Source organism: Furipterus horrens, unplaced genomic scaffold, assembly GCF_987537825.1.
Source record: "Furipterus horrens unplaced genomic scaffold, mFurHor1.1.pri manual_scaffold_5, whole genome shotgun sequence".
NCBI classification, from domain to species: domain Eukaryota; kingdom Metazoa; phylum Chordata; class Mammalia; order Chiroptera; family Furipteridae; genus Furipterus; species Furipterus horrens.
This window is the reverse complement of record NW_028327175.1, coordinates 143,132,189-143,151,855: the sequence shown is the minus strand read 5'-3', so window position 1 is coordinate 143,151,855 and position 19,667 is coordinate 143,132,189. Positions and strand designations below refer to the sequence as shown.

The 19,667-nt window shown below is 36.5% G+C and overlaps 2 protein-coding genes across 2 annotated transcripts in view; both read left to right on the top strand.

Annotated features, from left to right (window-relative positions):
* Positions 1 to 1,560: 1,560 nt before the first annotated feature.
* Positions 1,561 to 2,509, top strand: MLDHR (mitochondrial lactate dehydrogenase regulator). Its single transcript, XM_090278017.1, is given in 2 exon segments — positions 1,561 to 2,252; positions 2,254 to 2,509. Coding segments are annotated over 2 exon segments (294 nt in total). The 5' UTR covers positions 1,561 to 2,012; the 3' UTR covers positions 2,308 to 2,509.
* PTEN (phosphatase and tensin homolog) overlaps positions 2,307 to 19,667 on the top strand; it is a 78,811-nt gene continuing 61,450 nt past the window's right edge. The window contains exons 1-2 of the mRNA XM_090279406.1: positions 2,307 to 2,312; positions 2,435 to 3,197. Coding sequence (XP_090135532.1) covers positions 2,307 to 2,312; positions 2,435 to 3,197 — 769 coding nt within the window. The remainder of the gene's footprint in view (positions 2,313 to 2,434; positions 3,198 to 19,667) is intronic.

The window sequence follows — 19,667 nt, the reverse complement described above, 5'->3', positions numbered from 1 at the left end:
CAATCTTCTTTTTCACATACCAAATAAATCTTCTTTAGATCTTCCTAGGCAACTACTCCCAATTACTGCAATACACATGCAAATTGATCTCTATTCTTCCAGTGCTTAAACTGACCCAGTGCCTCTCAACCTAGGTATCAACCTAGGTACTTTTAAATGTCTCCTTGAATCCTACTTCCCAGGGGAAAGAAAAGAAAGAAATTCCTAGATTGGCGTTGATTGATGCCTATTTTCTCCAAGCAGAAGGTGGACAACTCGCTTTGTAGCTGGTCAATGTCTTGGTAAATGTGCTCCAGTTCTCAGAATTTCTGAACAAGCTCCTTCACAGGGATAGGTCCAACTCATGGGCTGTAAGCAGACTTGACGGGTTTGTTCTGGGCTGACGGCCATTGACTAGGTTCTCCGACCAGATAAGTCACTTGGCCGAGTTAACAGTAGGTGGGGCGCGCTCACTAGTTCAGGGTTAGTGATTGGGAGTTTGTTGCAACATCGGTGTATTCAAGCAGCGGGCTGCGGCAAAAAGATACTCTCTTGCCCTGCGGACACAGCACCAGAAAGGTTCGCCCTAAGTGGCAAGGCACTAGGGAGCGAGACACAGACCCCCAAGGCACAGCCCCTTCTACGGTAGGGAATGCGCAGCGTTAGATGACCCAGATGTGGGAGTCTGAGGTCTCAGCCATTGAGCTTGCTCTTGGGATTAGCTTGGGAACTTTCGTTCTTAGGGCTGCAATAAGCAGCCGCCAACGGTGCGGGAGGCGGGGGCACGTGCTTGGATGTGGGTGCTTGTGTAACCAGCTCCCCAGGCGTCAGCCCCGACAACGCTCCGGTGGGTGGCTGTTCTGAGCCAGTTTATCCGCAAAGAACTGGGAGGCTCTGGGATCCCCCTGCCTGCACACGGGAGGCGCAACCCGCACGAAAGAAGCAAGCCACTCGCCTCTCCAGCGATCCTAAGCGAGTGGGAATTTGGAAAGTTCCCCAACTAGGAACACACGTGACCTCCTCCTGAAAGTAGTTCCGACTTAGGCCTGCGTATCCCTCCACCTCCTTTGAACCCTCCTAGGTCTCTTCGGCCCCGCCCACTCGAAGGGGTTGCAGCTTCCTACCGTCGCGTACCTCACGTTCGGGCCGGGCAAACCCGGCCTTCAGCGTGCGCGGCCCTGCTGGGGCAGCGCGGAACCTGACCCGAGGGCGATCCGCCCGTCCGTGTTTTCTCAGCTGCCCAAAAGGGGCGTGGCGATATAGCCTCTGAGGACCAAGCTTAAGTTATACTCGGTGAACCGAACCAGATCCCCAACCGGGGGAAAAGCTCGGTCCTCCAGAAGGCAATGCAGGGGCTGCGGGGTGCATACATCCAGGGGTCTGCTTTCAGTGCACTTAGTTGTCTTGTGGGTCTTAGAAATTCAGGGATGATGTTCTCACTCAGTGTGCTTGACTTTAATTTTTAGGGCAAAAGGGCCGAGTTGCCGGGGAAGCGGGAGGTGGGGCATTGAAAGGGGGCCGGGTGAGGTGATACACACTGGAGACACAATAGGGGGGTTGTTCTTTGTGCTAGGACTGACACCTTGAGGACACAGGGGTGGGGAGGGAGGTGGGATTTCGTGGCAAAGGCTGCTGCAGTCAAATGTCTACGAACGAAGGTGATCCGACAGAGTAAGGCTGCGGGCCATGTCAGGGAAACCTAGGGGCGTGCAGGGGGAGGGGCGCCCTCGCTGCAGGCGTCGTCCCCGTATTTCCCTTTACACTGACCAGCGAAGTCACCCCGTCCTTTGCTCCTGTGCACAGGTAACCTCACACCCGAGTCAGTGACACCACTCAACGCACTCGGCTCAGCTTCCACCATTAGCGCCCCGCAACAGCCTACCCTGCATCCGGTTGGGTTTCCGGGCACAGGCCGAGGCTTAGCCAGCCCTCCTCGCCCTGCGTTGCTGCAGAAACTGCCGGGGCAAGTGCAGCTACCTACTGGCCGGCGCCTCGGAACAAGACCAAGCGAGCCCCAGACGTTCACACTGGGCATGCTCAGTGGCGCTGGCAGGTTGGGGCTAGGCGTTCGCACCAGGAGCTGCCGCTCCTGCCCCTCCTACCACCCCTGCCCTACCTTGTCCTTCCCTCCCCCAGCGCCCTCCGGCACACCTCCCGCGCTTCCTCGGGCTCCCGAGGCGCTCGGGCTCCCCGTGCGGCGGTGGACGGGGCGGGACGACTGGCGGACGGTGATGTGGCGGAACTCTTTGTGCACTGCGGCAGGATACAGATTCGGGCGCTGGGACGCGGCTGCGCTTAGTTCTCTCCTCTCGGAAGCTGCAGCCATGATGGAAGTTTGAGAGTTGAACCGCTGAGAGGCGAGGCCGGGCTCAGGCGAGGGAGATGAGAGACGGCGGCGGCCACGGCCCAGAGCCCCTCTCAGCGCCTGTGAGCAGCCGCGGGGGCAGCGCCCTAGGGGAGCCGGCCGGCCGGCGGCGGCGGCAGCGGCGGCGTTCCTTGCCTGCTCTTCGTCTTTTCTAACCGTGCAGCAGCAGCAGCCTCGTCCTCGGCTTCTGAAAGGGAAGGTGGAAGCCGTGGGCTCGGGCGGCAGCCGGCTGAGGAGCGGCGGCGGCACCTCCCGCTCCTGGAGCGGGGGGGAGAAGCGGCGGCGGCCGCAGCGGCTACAGCTCCGAGGAGGGGTTCGGAGTCGCCTGTCACCATTTCCAGGGCTGGGAACGCCGGAGAGTTGGTCTCTCCCCTCCTACTGCCTCCAACACGGCGGCGGCGGCGGCGGCACGTCCAGGGACCCGGGCCGGTTTTAAACCTTCCCTCCGCCGCCGCCGCACCCCCCCTGGCCCGGGCTCCGGAGGCCGCCGGAGGAAGCAGCCGTTCCGAGGATTATTCGTCTTCTCCCTATTCCGGTGCCGCCGCTGCCAGGCCTTTGGTTGCTGAAGAGAAGCAGGCCCAGTCGTTGCAACCATCCAGCAGCAGCCGCCGCAGCAGCCATTACCCGGCTGCGGTCCAGAGCCCAGCGGCAGCAGAGCGGGGGGCATCAGCGACCGCCAAGTCCAAAGCCATTTCCATCCTGCAGAAGAAGCCCCGTCACCAGCAGCTTCTGCCATCTCTCTCCTCCTTTTTCTTCAGCCACAGGCTCCCAGACATGACAGCCATCATCAAAGAGATCGTTAGCAGAAACAAAAGGAGATACCAAGAGGATGGATTCGACTTAGACTTGACCTGTATCCATTTCTGCGGCTGCTCCTCTTTGCCATTCTGTCCCTCTCTCTTAGAACGTGGGAGTAGACAGATGCGAAAAATTTCCATAGTTTGGGTGACTATAACATTTAACCCTGGTCGAATTTTTAGATTATATATATACATGTATATGTATATACATATACATATATAGTGTCTCTTGAATTCATTCAACCTAGGGTGTGTTCGGCTAGACGGAACTCTTGGCCTGGTTGCAAGTGTCAAGGCACCGATTGCTTTCTCAGTCTATCTATGGGGTCTTCCTAAGGGCTATTGTCCGTTAATACAGAATACAGTACGCTATCAGAGATTAGTGAGTTTGGTAATCGGGTCTACTTAAACGAACAGAAAAGTAGACGCTTTGAGGTTGAGCATATTTTGATTAAATCTTGGCTTTAGGGCCTAGATCAAGGATAGAGATAAGATTAAAATGAAAATTAAGTGTTGCACGTACGCATATTGCATCAGAATCTTGCAGTGATTGTTCTTAGTTTCCTGGGTTGCATCGATAAATTCTTTAAAAATGTGAGTTGTGAGCTCATTTGCATAATTTTAGAAGCAGAATCATTTTCAGCATATATGGTGCTTGTTTGAGGGCAAAAGTGAGGTTTGTATGTTTAAACTAAGTTAATTACAACTTGGACCTGCATTTAGAAGTTTTGTCATTTGAGATCAATAGTGCCGTAATATACCTCATAAGGCACTCTTTTTAGTTCTTCGTTAAATTGCCTTTTTCTGTCCTGATGGGGTCATGTAGGATAGGGCATGAAATTTGCAGTCTCAGGTGGCATTTTATATTTTGTGATCCTGTTGCACCTAATGGAATAAAGATAGTGTGGTTTTTTGATCCCATATAATAATGTGTAGGTTCAAGGAATTGTGTGTAGCAAATGGTGATTGCAAAGATTAAACTTCAGCTTCGACTTGAAATATTGTGATGCCAGAATTGCTCCTCAACCATGTTTAGGTTTCAGACGCTCTTGACACCTTTGGGCATCCCTTAAATTTACTCTTAACTCTGTAGCATGTCTGGTATAATTGACCAGCTAATAGCCTGAAATGCTGGTGAGAAGGGCTTACTCCAGCTTCCGATGGTAGGTATGTTAGCTTTTTCATAGTGTTAAATTTACTGAGTCAGCTTGTTGAATAAGACAGAACCCTGAGAAATTTTAACGGTGCATAGTTTTGATTGTCTTAAAAGTTAGGCCTTTGTACCTCAAAAGATAATAGTTATCAAAAGGCATTCATCTTTGCAGTTTCAGATATAAGAAACTGGTTTTGATCAAGGATCGGGATAGAACCCCTTTTGCAGAATGGAAAGTATCACAGGAATTGAGAGTTATTGGTAGGCAGTGTATAAAGCATGAAAAACAGAATTAAGTTACTTGTCTGAGGTGACAGAACTAGTCTATTAAGGCCAGAAATTTGGTGGTGTGAATTGTAGCAGTGGGCAATATTTAGTGAAAATTATGTAATTGCATAAGTGTTAATAGAGTATTAGTAAAAATTATTTTAGCAAATATCAGTAAACATTTTGCTTAAAGGTGGTGGCACTACTGTGTATGTCCTGCTATTGTGGGAAAGGTTTTTTTATTTTTATTTTTTAAGAAAACATTCTGTCTGAAGAGGTTATATTCCTTTGGGTATGTAGCTTCACATAAATGTACACAGCTAATTTCGTGGAAGTTTTGTTTTGAAGTGATAAAAATTCTTGAGGAAATAGCTTTCTGCTTGCCTAGAAGATAATTAATTATGGAGAAACTCTTATTTGTAACATTTTAATAGTAGTGCACTGTGGACAGTTGTCAAGATAATGTAAGAACAAATTAAATGTTTATTTAATGTTTTTTAAAAGCCCCCATTCAAAAAATTTTTTAAAATGCCATTTGGTACACAGATTACTTTTAGTAATCAAAGTTTGTTTATGCTATTTTTACTATACCCATTGATTTAAAATTATCAGGGTTCTAAAACTAAAATTATTCTACCAGTTGCTTATATATGAGAAGTGAGGTGGGTGGCCATTTCTTTTTTCATTTCAGAGTGTGTCTGCTTTTATATGTGAAATTTATGTTATTTAAAAGTTTCTCTAAAAGTCTGTTTTTAGTTATGGTATGCATAGAAAGCAGTATCAAATACTGCATCAAATGACTAATAACAGTGAATTTCTAGAGTTGAGGTTTTATTGAGCCAAATGTTGATGTGAAAAAATTAGGGAAAAGTCAGTGAAGGGCTTACTTTTTTAAGATAGTTACATTTCCAATAATTTTGATACATGTACACCAAAGCACTTTGGTTTGCTTGGTTTCACTTTAGTGTTTTGTTTTTATTGTGGGGGGGGTTGGTTTAAATCACCATTGAAGCTGTTTCTCTGACAGGTTGTAGGGATCTCTTTCAACAGCTAGCTTGTTGAAAGTTAAATTCCTTTATGAAAGTAGTGATTGTAGTATTTTATATGGTGAAGAAAGATTCATAATGAAGTTATTTCTCAAAGGAAAATTGAGGACCATAATTAAGTTATATAAATTTTGTGCAAAATTGAATTATTCTAGAAATAATTTGTTGGTAGGGTTTTATTCTTAACGTTAGTATGTATGGAAAACAGGGCTGAACGTGAGTCTATAAAATATTTAGTGTCTTTCGATTTCATGGAAACTTTAGGCTTTTGTTGTATTTTTATTGTTAAGTTTGTGTCGTTTTAAATATTAATTTTCATAGGGATTATTTTTAATTGTAGAGAGTACAGTGACTATTGAAATTAGCTGTATTACCTTAAGATTAGTGATTACTGAAATAACCATATTGTGAGTTTTATTTTTTTAGGAGTCTATTCATGGTTTTAATTTTAAACTGTTATATATGTGCTAAGTTGTATTTCTTTCTTAAACAACATAACTGGGCCACCTTATTGCTATATGATAATTTACAAACTTCATTTTCACAAAGCTTATTCAAGAATAAAGTGCATCTGAATAGAGAGTAATTGACAATTTATATGACTCAGTATAAGGAAAAAGGAATTTATTGCTGTCCATTGTAAATATTTGCACAGTAGTGCAGTCATCAATGCAGATTTACATTGCGTATAATATACTAAAATACTAAATGAATATCATAAAACATGAGATATAACCACCTTAATTTTAAATTCAGTTTTGGAAAGATTATAGAAAAAGATACATTTGTGTGTATTACCTTTTAGAATTTTATTTCAACAACATCGGAATGGTAGCTCGCGATATTCTAATTTTTGTGTGGAACAGTTTATCTGCTTTTTCCTCATAACCACACACAATATACAAACCTCTTAGTGTTACAAAATTTCTTACTTTTTGAAAGTGAAGTCTTCAATTCTTATTTTCAAGAGCTCTCATTTAGAGATTTGCCCCATTTGCTATTTGTTCATTTGGTGATAGCTTAATACTTTTTCATAATTTTTAAGGCACTTAAAAGTATTCACTTCATTGACTTGATGGAGGAGTATTTATTATGGGAAAGTCAATTCACAAAGTTTCAACATTAATTGACACTCAGTAAACATTCTATTTTAAAAATTTTACCTCAGCCTTTTTAGTAAGACAAAAGTATAAGGAAAAGTTTTATCTTAATACATTAGTAAGGAAATGTTTTTATGTTAGTATTGTATGTGTAATTAGAGTTTGTAAAGAGAGAGTCAGAAATGTGCATGCATTTAACAGTTTTGATTTCCTTGAAATGTTAAGCCTCAGCTGTACTATATGTAAGGATTTACTTCCAGAATATATGTTATTAAGGTAGTATAAGGAGTTTATTTAGTATTAAATTTTTACCGGTAGAGATTATTAGTTCTGAATTTTTATCATCTATCTGTGTGTGTGTGTGTGTGTGTGTGTGTTAGATAAACTTGTCAATATTGGAGAATTATTCTGTGGCCTGAATTCATTAAGAAAAAGTGTTAGGATTTGTTCTAAGAATAGTGATTTAAGACATTTGTGTCAACTTGTGAGATTGGGGTCAGTAATGATCTCAGTAATTATCCAGTTCTGTTTTACAGTTGCTTTCTATAGGGTAGCTTTGAAATTAGTTAAGGTGGTAAGGATTTATTGAGCAAACTGATATCCTGAAGTCTTATATGGGCATATGCTGTCACATGTATTCTTTGCTAGGTGGTCAAAAGTGTTTTGGTCTGTGAGGAATGAGTCTCTTTGGAAGTATTGAATATATGCACTTACTCATGTAAAATACTTGTAATTTGTCAGGAAAGGTGAAATTAGTATATTGGATTTGACTGTTCACCTATCCCCTAATTTTTTGAACTTTTTTCATTGGTTACAGATGTTAGCAACATGGTTCTTTTAATATAAATTGTACTGGAATAAAAAAAGACTGTTGGAAAATATTGTTAAGGAGAGTAAACATAATTTAGGGGTGAATTAATTTGGGGTGGGAAGTTTTAATTTAGTTAAAGTATAGTGAAGGCAGTTACTCTTCATTTTCAACAGTTGGCATTTAAGAGATGGATGGGTATCTTCAGATTATTAGTTATATACTCATTGGTGACATTGAGAATATTGACAGATGGATACTGTGGCTGAACCTGTTAGCAAAGGAATATTCTTAACCTGTATGTAGTGTGGAAAAGAAAACTGTGTACACAGAGTCTAACTTCTAAGTTAGATTCCATGTCCGTAAGTATGAACAGGGAATCTATATGGACAATGAATCTTACAAGTGTGTGAATATTCTGTGTATACAGGTAATGAATACAGTTAGCAAACTACCATAGTATTTCTTAAAAATGAATTTGTTTTCTCTTTAAAGAAGAGATTACTTTAGTGGATATTGCTTTAGAATTTTCAAACAAGGTTAAATCTGTTTTAAATTACATTAAAATATTGAGTATTCGTTTTATTTACACATTGTGTGTACATTGTTTCATTTTAGGTTTTAGGGTGGCTGTGTGCCTCTGGAGCTAGCCTGCCTTGTGTTGGAATCATGGCTGTGCCCCTTAGTAGCTGGATGACTTTTGAGTAGGTTAATTAACCCTCTTAATCTGTTTTATCTATAAAGTGGGGATAATGATAGCTACTCACATAAAGTTTTTCTTGAGAAATAAATGAGATAATATGAGTAATTCACTTTGCATAGTACTTGGCACATTGTAAATGCTTAAAAATGGTAGCAGCTTCTCTTAAAAATCATAATTTCAGATTACCTATGTATGAGAAGTTATTTGTATTTTCATTTTTGGGAGGAGCAGTGAATATGACTGAACTTCCTCAGTTTTGGATATGTTAGAATATTAATTGGTTTAAGCTCTTGACTATTTTAAAAAATATGGTATATTCTGTTAGGGGCTCTGAGTATGTATATAACATGTCTGTGATTTTGCTCTTTCATCACAAAAAGGATCTGGAGCTCTGCTTATTCATACTATTGACCAAACAAGTTGATTATACTAATCAAAAAGTATTGTTTTAAAATATGAAGGTAAGATAAAAACTTTCTATTATTATGGCATACTAAAGTAGACTTGGTTCTATTATTATGGCATACTAAAGTAGACGTGTTTGAATAAAAATTTGTTACATTAAATTTTCTTTGGTGTTATAGGTCAACTTAAGTATGATATTTTATTTATAAAGAGTAATCTCTGCCTCAATGAAAGAAAAATTTTAATGTATGATACAAGAGTTATGTAAACTTTTATCAAAAAAGGTGTATTTCTTAGCATTTTGTGTGTGTGCATGTGTGTGTGTGAAGTTTTTTGGGTGAGTCATGCAACTTTGAATTCCAGTTACATTTATAACAATACAGTTTACACTTAATGAGGCAGTGCATTAATATAATACAGGAATTTGAATTTAGTGTTAAACCTAAGACATAGGGCCACTTCCATATCTTAGCGATTGTAAATATTGCTGCAGTGAACATAGGGATGCTTATTACATTCTTCTTAATTAGTGTTTTGGGCAAACATGATGGAATACTTCTCAGATGTAAAAAAGAAGAAAAATATTACCCTTTGCAACAGTGTGGATGGACCTGGAGAACATTCTGTTAAGTGAAATAAGCCAGTCAGAGAAAGACAAATACCATATGATTTCACTCATGTGGAGTTTATGAATGAGATGAAAACAAAGAGACATAGGCCAGCAATACTTTCCTCTTTGTATCATAGGAATCGAGGCTCCAGTAGAATCAGTAACTTTTTAAAAGCTGGTAGAAGGTTGAGTCTAAAGAAGGCTGCAGGGTTTTGGGGCATCTGGTGCACTGTTTTTCCGATTCTGTTACATCAGTGGTTCTCAAACTTTACGGGTGTCAGGACAACCTGGAAGCTTGTTAAAACCATAGATACTTGCACCACCTCCAGAGTTTGTGATTCATTAGGTCTGGATTGGGGTCTGAGAATTTGTTTCTAACAAGTTCCTAAGTGATACTGATGCTGGTGATCTGGGGGTCACATTTTGGGAACCACTTTATTACATGATCTTCCATTAAGCAAATACATAATGTGTTATTTCCTATAGGTTAATAGACTATGCATACATTATCTCCTGAAATCTCTAAACCCCCAATAGTTCAGCATGGCAGATATCTTGGTTTTGTAGATGAGGCAATGAGTTTAAGAAAGGCACTGTAGTGGAATGGAAGAAGAACAGATTTGGGAATCAGTTGCACTTAAAATCTAGTTTAAACCCTTGGTTAGCCACTTATCAGTTGTGTAATAAAAGATACACTAAGCCTTCCTGAACCCTAGTTCTCACATCCTTTAATGTGGTACTAAAAATCCTTAGCTTGTGGGGTGGGTTTTTAGGTTTGTTATTAGTTCAGGTATTTTCAGAATATTTATTGTCAACCAGGGGTGATACCCTCCCATTTTGGGCATTTGGCAATGTCCAGACATTTGTGGTGGTCACAGCTGAGTGGGTAAGGGTGGCAGGGATGCAGTCGGCATCCAATGGGTAGGGGGCAGAGATGCTGCCTCAACATCTTTAAAATACACAGGACAGCCCCTCCCACAGTGAAGAATTATCTGGCCCCAAATTGCCAGTACTGTTGTGATTGAGAAACTCTGGTTTAGAGGTTTAAAAATGTCTGGTATGTAATAAGTATAATATTTAATGAAAGTCAGTACCTTTGCCTTAGGTTGTGGTATTTAAGGTCAAATTGCTAATTAATGATGGAGGTAGGCTTTTAATGTAGACATTTTCTGACTGCTGCTAGGTCAGTATTCTTTATAATTAAAGAACTTTGTCCACAAAAGATATCCCTGCTAGTAAGAAAGATTTATTTGAAGAAGTCTCTTAGGCTGATCGTGAATTTGTTGCTTTCAAATTCTGTTAGAAAAGGCTGAAGATGTTTTCAATAAATGTGTGTAAGTGTAATGTACTGCATGAGGATGTTACATAGAGCTGCTCTAACAGGACGGGTATGCTTTATTAAAAGAAGATATTTACAATTTTTTTTATATTGCCAGTAATTTTTAAAGTAGTCTTTAGCTGTTTTCTTTAATTATGTAGTTGTTGGGAGATATTTTGGTCCTGGAATACTTGTTTTTTGTTGTTGTTTAATACATTTCTTAATCTTAAACTTTTTAAATTCTAAAGCTGCTTTTATTATAGTCTAAATGCACTGATGTAAAATGGCAAATTTCGACAAGTTATAAAAACTTCTCAAATGTTTCCAGGTAAAGAAAGTAAGGTTGACTTGAAGGCTTTCTGATGCATGCATCACATTCTTTTCTAGACCCTAAATCGCTATCAGCCTGCCAACGTAAAGTGCTTTATCTAAATTAAAAACTTGAATTAATGTGAAGTTTTTGGAAAAGTTTGGGTGAGAGTGTTAGATTATTAGTTCGAATATGAGAAGATACCAAGGGAGTTGCTTAGTGGATTCAGAAATTTTTGTTTTGTTTTGTTTTGTTTTTAGGGTAGACAAACATAATTACGAAAGTGTTCCAGGAATAGATTCTTTCCTATGATATTTTTCTGTTTGCTTGATTTTACAATTTACTTTGTCTCTCACTTTGCACAGAATAAAATGTCAAGGTATATTTTAAAAATTCTTGTGAAATTTAAGTTTTGACTGAGTGTTATGATACTTTTGGAAATTACAAGAAATTCAGAGATACTGATGAATAGATTATTTTTTATTTTTTCATTTCTCTGATACATGATTGGTATATTGCATTGTCTGTTCATGGCCCAAAGTCACGTCATCTTCCCTGACCATATATTTGGCCTCCTTTACCCTTTACTATCCTCCCACCCCTCCTTCCCTCTGGTAACCACCATACTGTTGTCTGTGTCTATGAGTTTCAGTTTTATATCCCATATATGTGTGAAATCATGGTTCTTAGCTTTTTCTGACTTAATTCTCTTATTAGCATAATATTCTTAAGGTCCATCTATGTTGCTGCAAATGGTAGTATTTCATCTCTTCTTACAGCTAAGTAGTATTCCATTGTATATATGTACCACATCTTTTTAATATTTTAAATATTAAAACATATAAAAATATAAATATTTAAAAACCAGAACCGCTAATTATATACTAATGTTCATACGTGTTAAGAAAATCTGATAGCACCCTGACTGGTGTGGCTTGGTTGGGCATTGTCCCACAAAGTGAAAGGTTTCCAGTTTTATCTTGGTCAGGCGCATGCCTGGGTTGTAGGTTGGGTCTCTGATCAGGGCAAGTAGGAGAGGCAGCCTATTGACGTTTCTCTCCCTCTCTTTCTCCCTCTGTTCCCTTGTCTTTAAATGTAAATAAATAAAAGTCTTTAAAAAAATGTGCCTAGTATAAATGAAAAACTAAGGAAAATAAAAACAGCATTTATTACTGTAATTTAATCGAATAAGGCTTATGGTGTTTATTTCAGTTTATGAATAAAAAACTCCATTTGCTTACTGTACTTAACATTTCTTTTATAAAAACGTGATTAAAAAGAATTTAAAAAACTAATTGTCCTTCTCTGAAACTTCATGTTTCCATATTAATTTCTTGTTTTGTCCATATGCATCTGTTTTAAAATGTAATTTATTAGTGAACTTAAAGGGGTGTGTGTTTGAAGTTTCCAGAGCACCTCATAATTGCCTAAAATAATGCTTTTTAAATGTTGAAGTCATCAAAAATATTTATTTCCCTGTAGTTAGTTATATATTAAACTTGTATCCAGTATTTGGCATATCTATATATTTTGCTATTCTCTGATTTTTTTTTAGAGTGGATTTAAGATAGCTTAAATACTAGGGAAGATATTCATGATTTTCATTCACAGAATCATAATCTGTCACACAAAAAGCAACTGAAGCATTTGAGTCTTGAAGTTTTCTTATTTACTTTTAGGGAAGCTGTTGCATAGTAAGCATATTTTACTTAAGTGAGATGAAATGAACTTTATTTAAATAATCTGTCAAATTTCTTTTTCCTGTTGTAGAAATACTATGTTGAAATTAAAATGGATATAGAAGTAATTTGAATAAACTATCACATCATTTTATACTAAAGTAGTTATAATCCTGTTGCTTTCCTATCTTTAATGAGAAAGGGTATATGGCTTGTCATGATGTTACTGTTCCCTGAGGGATATTTAGAGTGATATAATTTATACTTGCATAGTTGTCTCAGTAATTGATGATATTAATTGATGAAGGTTTGCTGTATATTTGCATTTGTGATCAGTATTAGTTTTTGTGGTCAAAAATTGCATGTTTATATCAGATACTATTTTAAAGTGTCAGATTTTAAAAAAGGACAATAATTTTAACCATTTAGATGAATGATAATTCTCAATTTATTAAGTCATATAGTTAGAATAAAAAATATTGAGGCAGAAACAAATTCTTCTCTCTTTTAAACAAATTACTTGTTAGGTAACATTTTCCAAATGAGGAAAAGTTGTTTCAATTCTTAAACAAGGAAATTTTGATCTAAATGTGCTATATCCCTTTTTGGGTGTTATTAAAAACATTGTGAAGGCAAAAATATTTTGTTTGTGAGTACATGTATGTTTTTTGAAAACTTGAGAAGCAGTCTAACATCTGAATAGTTTTCATAGATTAATTGTACGAAATCAATTTTTTTATATAAAAAGGAATAATTTAGTACACTGAAAGTGTACCATTTTGCATATCTAGGTTTTGTCCAAGGTGATCGAGATTATATATAATACTGTAAAATAGCTAAGGTGCTAGTTATTAAGGCTATTTTGGATTCTTTTTAATTCTGAAAAGGTCACACAGATTGTGCTTATTGTGTAGTGTCCAAGAACTAAGGCTTGCCATCTGTTACTTAAACATAGGAAAAAGTTAAGAAAATTTAGTGTTATAAATGGTGTTGACACTTATGTTTTGGGAATTATCTGTTAATTATGATTTTTAAACACTAATATCAACATTTTAAGCTTTTACAAAAATGAAACAATGATTATGCCGCTGTGTATATTTTTCTACTAAAATGTAGTTACAAAGATACCAGTTGAGAACTTATGATCAAAAAAATGAAAGTCTGGCTTTTATTCATTTACTTTTACAAGATTGTTTGGCTATTTAAGTAGAAACATCATGTTTTAGCTTGATATTAAGTTATACAAGATTTGGATAGTGTTAAACATTAGTTTTCTTAATTGTTGATATTTTAAGAAATTCATTATTATAATAAAACTTAGTCTTTAAGAATTCCTTAATGATTTGCTCTTAAATATTTTTCAGGTTCTCTTTCTTCTACAACTCAGTTCTTGTCTGTATGCTAGTAAATGAGCTTCCCCATTTAAAATTTTACTGTTGCATTTTGAGCCACTACAGAAGTTGTTTCTTGCCAAGTTGCATGGAAGTCTTTAAAACTGCCTATCAGGCTTAATAGGATCTGATTAATTTTAATTACTTTGTTTTATTTATTATGTTAACATTGCTTTTTATTGAGGAGTTTGTTTTCATCCTAAATGCTTAGTATAATCAGATATAATATTTCAGTTTAGATATAATTTTGAGTTTATGGTCTCAAATGCAACTTTGTGTCTAAGGCCTCTATTTTTTGTATAAGAAACATCTTGCCAATTTCAAATTAATGTCTGATGAAAGTGGATTGTTTTACTAACATTAGTTTATAGAATTTATTGAGGCCTGAATTGTAGGCGGTGAAAAGAAGGAAACCTTTTTGGACAGACAGATAATGTGTATCTCTTAAATTAAGGGAGGCACACATTGTAGCTAAGATTTTTATCTAAATAATAAAAGTTAAAAGCCTTTACTTTGATTTTTTATTTTGTATTTTTTTACTTAATAGTATTTAAAGCAGTGGTTCTCAACCTTCCTAGTGCTGCGTCCCTTTAATACAGTTCCTCATATTGTGGTGACCCCCAACCATAACTAAAGCATAGTGATTAATCACAAAAACAATATGTAATTATATATGTGTTTTCTGATGGTCTTAGGCGACCCCTGTGAAATGGTCGTTCGACCCCTAAAGGGGTTGCAACCCACAGGTTGAGAACCGCTGATTTAAAGGATGTGGTGTTAAAGAGCTACTTTTACTTATTTTCATTTATATCCCTCCTATCTACCTATCAGTATTTTTGTCTTTCTGTATGTTAAACTTTATTTTTTAAGTTTGTTTAGCGGTTGAGAAAGTTAACTCAAATTATTTTTTTCTTTTATATTTTAGCTTAATTATTTTCCAAGATTTTTAGTATGTTTTTTGAATATGAAGTTTCCACAACTAACCGTGATTAGTAATTGTGTTTTTTTCCCCCAATTGCAGTAATTAGATTCATACTGAAATGGTATCTCTTCAGGAACAAGCATTTATAGTTAGCTGACTAAAATTAAGAGTGTTATGTGTTCAACTAAGTAATGTAGACTTACTCTTATATTTGTTAGCATATTTTAAAATTGCATATTATTAAATTTTAAAATAGGAATTTTAACTAGTATTTTAGTATGTAATTTCAGAGATTTTTATTTATTGTTTTAGAGAGAGGGAAGGGAGGGAGAAAGAAAGATTTGCAAGAGAGCAAAAGAAACATTGATTGCTTGCCTCTCGCACACCGCCACCCGGGGACTTGGCCTGTATGTACCCTGTTTGGGAATCAAACTGGTGACCTTTCACTTTGCAGGGGTGACGCCCAACCCACTGAGCCACACCAGTTAGGGCTAATTTCAGATATTTTGATAAACCACTTATTCAAGTGATTATTAAGTTGTATAATGATTAAAACAGCTTCAGTGGGAATACAGTATGAATATTTTGCAATATTTGAACAAAGGAGTTACAAAATCAGTAATTTGATTGTACCAGTATAGTAATGAATGTCATTATGTATGCTTCATATTTTAAAACCCACATGTATTTCCAGTTCATATTGTTCTTATCCAGATTAAAATACTGCATGCATTTAGGCAAAACTATTTTTCACAATTGGAAAAAAAAAAGCAAGTTGTTTCCAAATAATTTCCTGGCTTAAGATATAGAATAAAGAGACGATTTTATTTTATTAAAGCCAAATATTAAAGGAAGGAATGCAACACGTATTTGGATCTTTTCTCTTTTAAAATGGTTCAAATTCACAAGGTTTTCTTTGAAACATAAATTTGATTGTTAGAATTAAATTAAAATATTTTTGCAGTTTTGGCTTACTTGGAAAAAGAAAACTAACTTGCCAGAGACACATTGGTATTAGAGCCTTGTTTTCTTAGTATCTTGTGTGTGTAGTAGTTTTTAAATCTTAGGAAATTAGTTCATAGTTGCATCTGAAAGATTAGTACGGTAGGAAATCTTGGAATATTTTTTATCCACTATACAGTTTGCTAATATTGAGTGTATTTTGCATTAAATATTGCTAGGCCTTTGTTCTCAAGTTACTGACACATCCCTTTGCATCTTCAAGATGTACTTTAACTGTTTGAGTATCTTTTTTTTCTGTAAAAGTTAATGCCTTTTCATTTTGCATGACTAGACTAGCTAAAACCTAGTGTTTTTAGGTAGTCACTTTTGGTAACATAAATCATAAGAGTATGGCTTTTATAATAGAGTGATATCACAGAAGTAACTTATAAATCTCATATTGAATATAAAGATTAGAGTATGAAGATTCCTTATGTACTTTATAGTAAAGCTGGGTCAGTTTTATAGTTTTAACTTAATCTTTTATATGCTTTTTTTCTGATTTTGCTGTAGAAAATTAAGAGTTAGCATTTGGTTTGGTTCAAGTATATAATGTTGAAAAGTATGTCTAAGGCATGTTGTGGAAGTTATAATCACTTTGGAAGTTGTTATGTAAGTTATAGCTATATTTTTGATTTGTTATTGGTAGTCATTTTTAGCTGTTTTTTAGTGGGAGCAAAACGGTAGGGAGGGATGTGTGTGTGTATTTTAACAGCAGCAGAGTTCTGAAACAGGAAATCAGTCTTATCGTATTCATCCAGAGACCTAGGAAGAAGGTAATTGTTTGGTATACTCGTTAAAACCAGTTAGTTGGGCAACCTAAATTTTTAGAGGTTTTCAGATGGATATACTTGCATTATTTCAGAATAAACAACTACTCTTTCAAGAAAAGTTGATTAAATTAGTTGAGAGTACTAATAGTGCCTCAGCTAATACACTAAAAAATTGTACTCTTTTTCACTGGAAATTATCTTTTCCTGCTTGTTAATGTACATATATGCACATAATTACATATCTGTAATCAGTTTTCCTAGTGTCCGTGAGCTCTACTTTCACAGATTTTCATCTGTCAATGAGTACTTGTCGTTTTTAAAGCTGTATGGGTAATATTTCATCAGGCTAATTACCATGCTTATTTAGGGCACTATGTTAGGGTTCTTTTCATTTTTTGTTGTGTAGGCAGTACTGTTGTGAATATCTTTGTATAGTTTACTTCTTTTTCATCGTCGTTGTTTTAGAGTATACCTTAGAGTGGGATTGCTGGAAGAAAAGATACAACATTTTTATAGATCTTTGTTACAGGTTGTAGGTTTCTTGCCAAATGAACCAATTTATAGTATTGCTAAGTAAAATTACTAGAAGTTCTTGATGTCACGTTTGATAAATGTAATGTTTTCACTTTGAAAGTGAGATTTAAACTTCTATTTCAAAGCAAAAAAGGGTTTTAGTCAAGACGGGTTGGTATAATATAAAAATGTGAAAGTTGTGAGGTTCGAATTGTTCGGAGAAGTAGAAAACTTCAGTAGAGTTCATAAATTATTTGGCATTCAGTTTTCCTTTCTGGTTTGGCATTGCTAGCAAATAGTAAAAAGTGTTAAAAGAAACTAAACTTAATGCTAAAGTGAATTTAAGTGAATATATTGGAATTTTTTAAATAATTTGTTTATATAAACATTATCGAATTGCCTTGTAATGAGATTTAAAATAACAGGCCATTTGTAACTCATGCAACCTCCAATAATAACCCCCTATTTACAGTTAGAAAACCTTTTCAGTTTTAGGGATTTAACGCTAAAGCTATTTCCATTTATCTCATTTGATTCCTGAAACAGCCAGTGAAGAAGCTGTAGCAAATGTTACTATTATTTTACAGAAAAACAAAACAAAAATTTTTGAGGCCCAGAGATATCGAATAACTTAACCTGGAATTTTAGGCTTTTAAGTTACAAAGCTGAGAATGAAACTCTAGTTTTCTATGCTTTTAAAAAAATAATTTAAAAAAATTTTTAAAAATGATTTGAGGGTGCTGGGGAGGGAAGAGAAACATCTATTTTGTTGTTTAAATTATTCATTCATTGGTCACTTCTTGGATGTGTCCTGACCAGAGATGGATCCTGCAACCTTGGTGTAGCTGGGTGACATTTTAACCAACAAAGCTACCTGGCCAGGGATTTAATCTTCTCTGTTAATGACAATATGCATTAAGTGCTTAGTACAGGGCCTGACACCTAGTAAATATTTAAATTTTCCTGTGTCCTGTGTTGCATCTGGCCATTCCTTCTTTATTCTTAAAAACACCATTTTGGGGAGCATTCTTCCTCTTAATATTTTTGTAGTTCAGGCTTTCAATTTAGAAAATAAGATTTTAGACTGCATTAATTTGGTATGTAAGGAATGATTATATGCCTTACATATTAGGCCAAATTGTTCTTAAATAATGAACAATTAGCACTTCATCAACTGGAAAATTAAAGGAACTCCTATTTCTGCTTTTTTCCAAACAGGAATCTTCAAGTCAGAAATCAGATCCAAACATTTAACACACTTAATAGGGAAAAATAAAATCTAGTAAGAAATAAAATCTCTCATTAAGTGAAAAAGTCGTACAAGTCCATGAGAGTGGCTAGTATTTAAAGCATAATTTGATTAGAAGAAAGAATGCGGATGTAACTATGACGTGCTTGGAAAGTATTTGTTAAATTTAAACTTACTAAAATTTTTGAGAGAAATATAAACCTGATGCAGCATATTAATCAATGACTTAATTTCATTTCTTTCCACCTGGCCTTAATTGTCTGTTGGTTGAAAGCACTGACAGCAGGGAAAATGCTCCAGAAATTCCTGGAAAATAAAATTAAATGGTGAAGTATTGGTATTTGCTAACTTGCTTCAATTCCTGTTTTCTATTGCTACTCTGACTTGATTCCTTCACTCTTGCTGCTGGCTTAGTTTAGTGTTCCTCTTGTGAACCAGGAAACTTCAGATTTGCTCTTGTTGCTTTTTGATCACTACCTCTTTAAATCTGTGTGTCATGTTCTATTTGGTCAGTCATGTTCCATGTATGTGATAGCTTGATGTTGTTACTGTCCCTTTCAGTTAATTAGAATTTTAGAAATAGCTTGTTATGTGATCTTTGAAAATAATTTTTTTAAGAAATAATTATGGCAGGGAAAAAAGTAGTTACTGTTTTGTATACTAGCATGGATTTTGGTTTATAACTAACTTGTTTAGGAATAAGAGTATCCATATATATAGAGTACGAGAAAGAAACTTTTCAGAACTGCTTTCAGTAATCATACTTAAGATTCAGTCTACATGTTAGGAATACATTTGTATAAAATAAGGTTAGGGAGCTATTTTTGGTTGTTATCCTCAATTTAAAAATTCTAGTTAAATTTATAACATAAACCCCCTTAGTTTAGGCTGAAATAACATTTTGAGATAAGGTAAACTCATCAGATATTAACTCCAGTTGTTTTCTAAAAGATGCTTTGATAATTAGATGTAACTTGGAACATATTTTTAGTGCTTTATTTTATGATTGGATTCTTAGAATAGCCAATAAAAATTTATTTTGCTCATATGACAGCCATGTTATTTTATTTTTAGCTAGTGGGGAAGGGAGGGGGAGAGGGAGAGAAACAGATAGACCACCTCTGGTGCACACCCTGACCAGGGATGGAACCTGCAACCCAGGCATGTGCCCTTGAGCAGGAATGGGCAAACTTTAGGTTTGTGGGACAGTGCCCAACCAACTGAACGATACCAATCAGGGTGCTACATTATTTTTTAATAAGCCAGTTATTTGG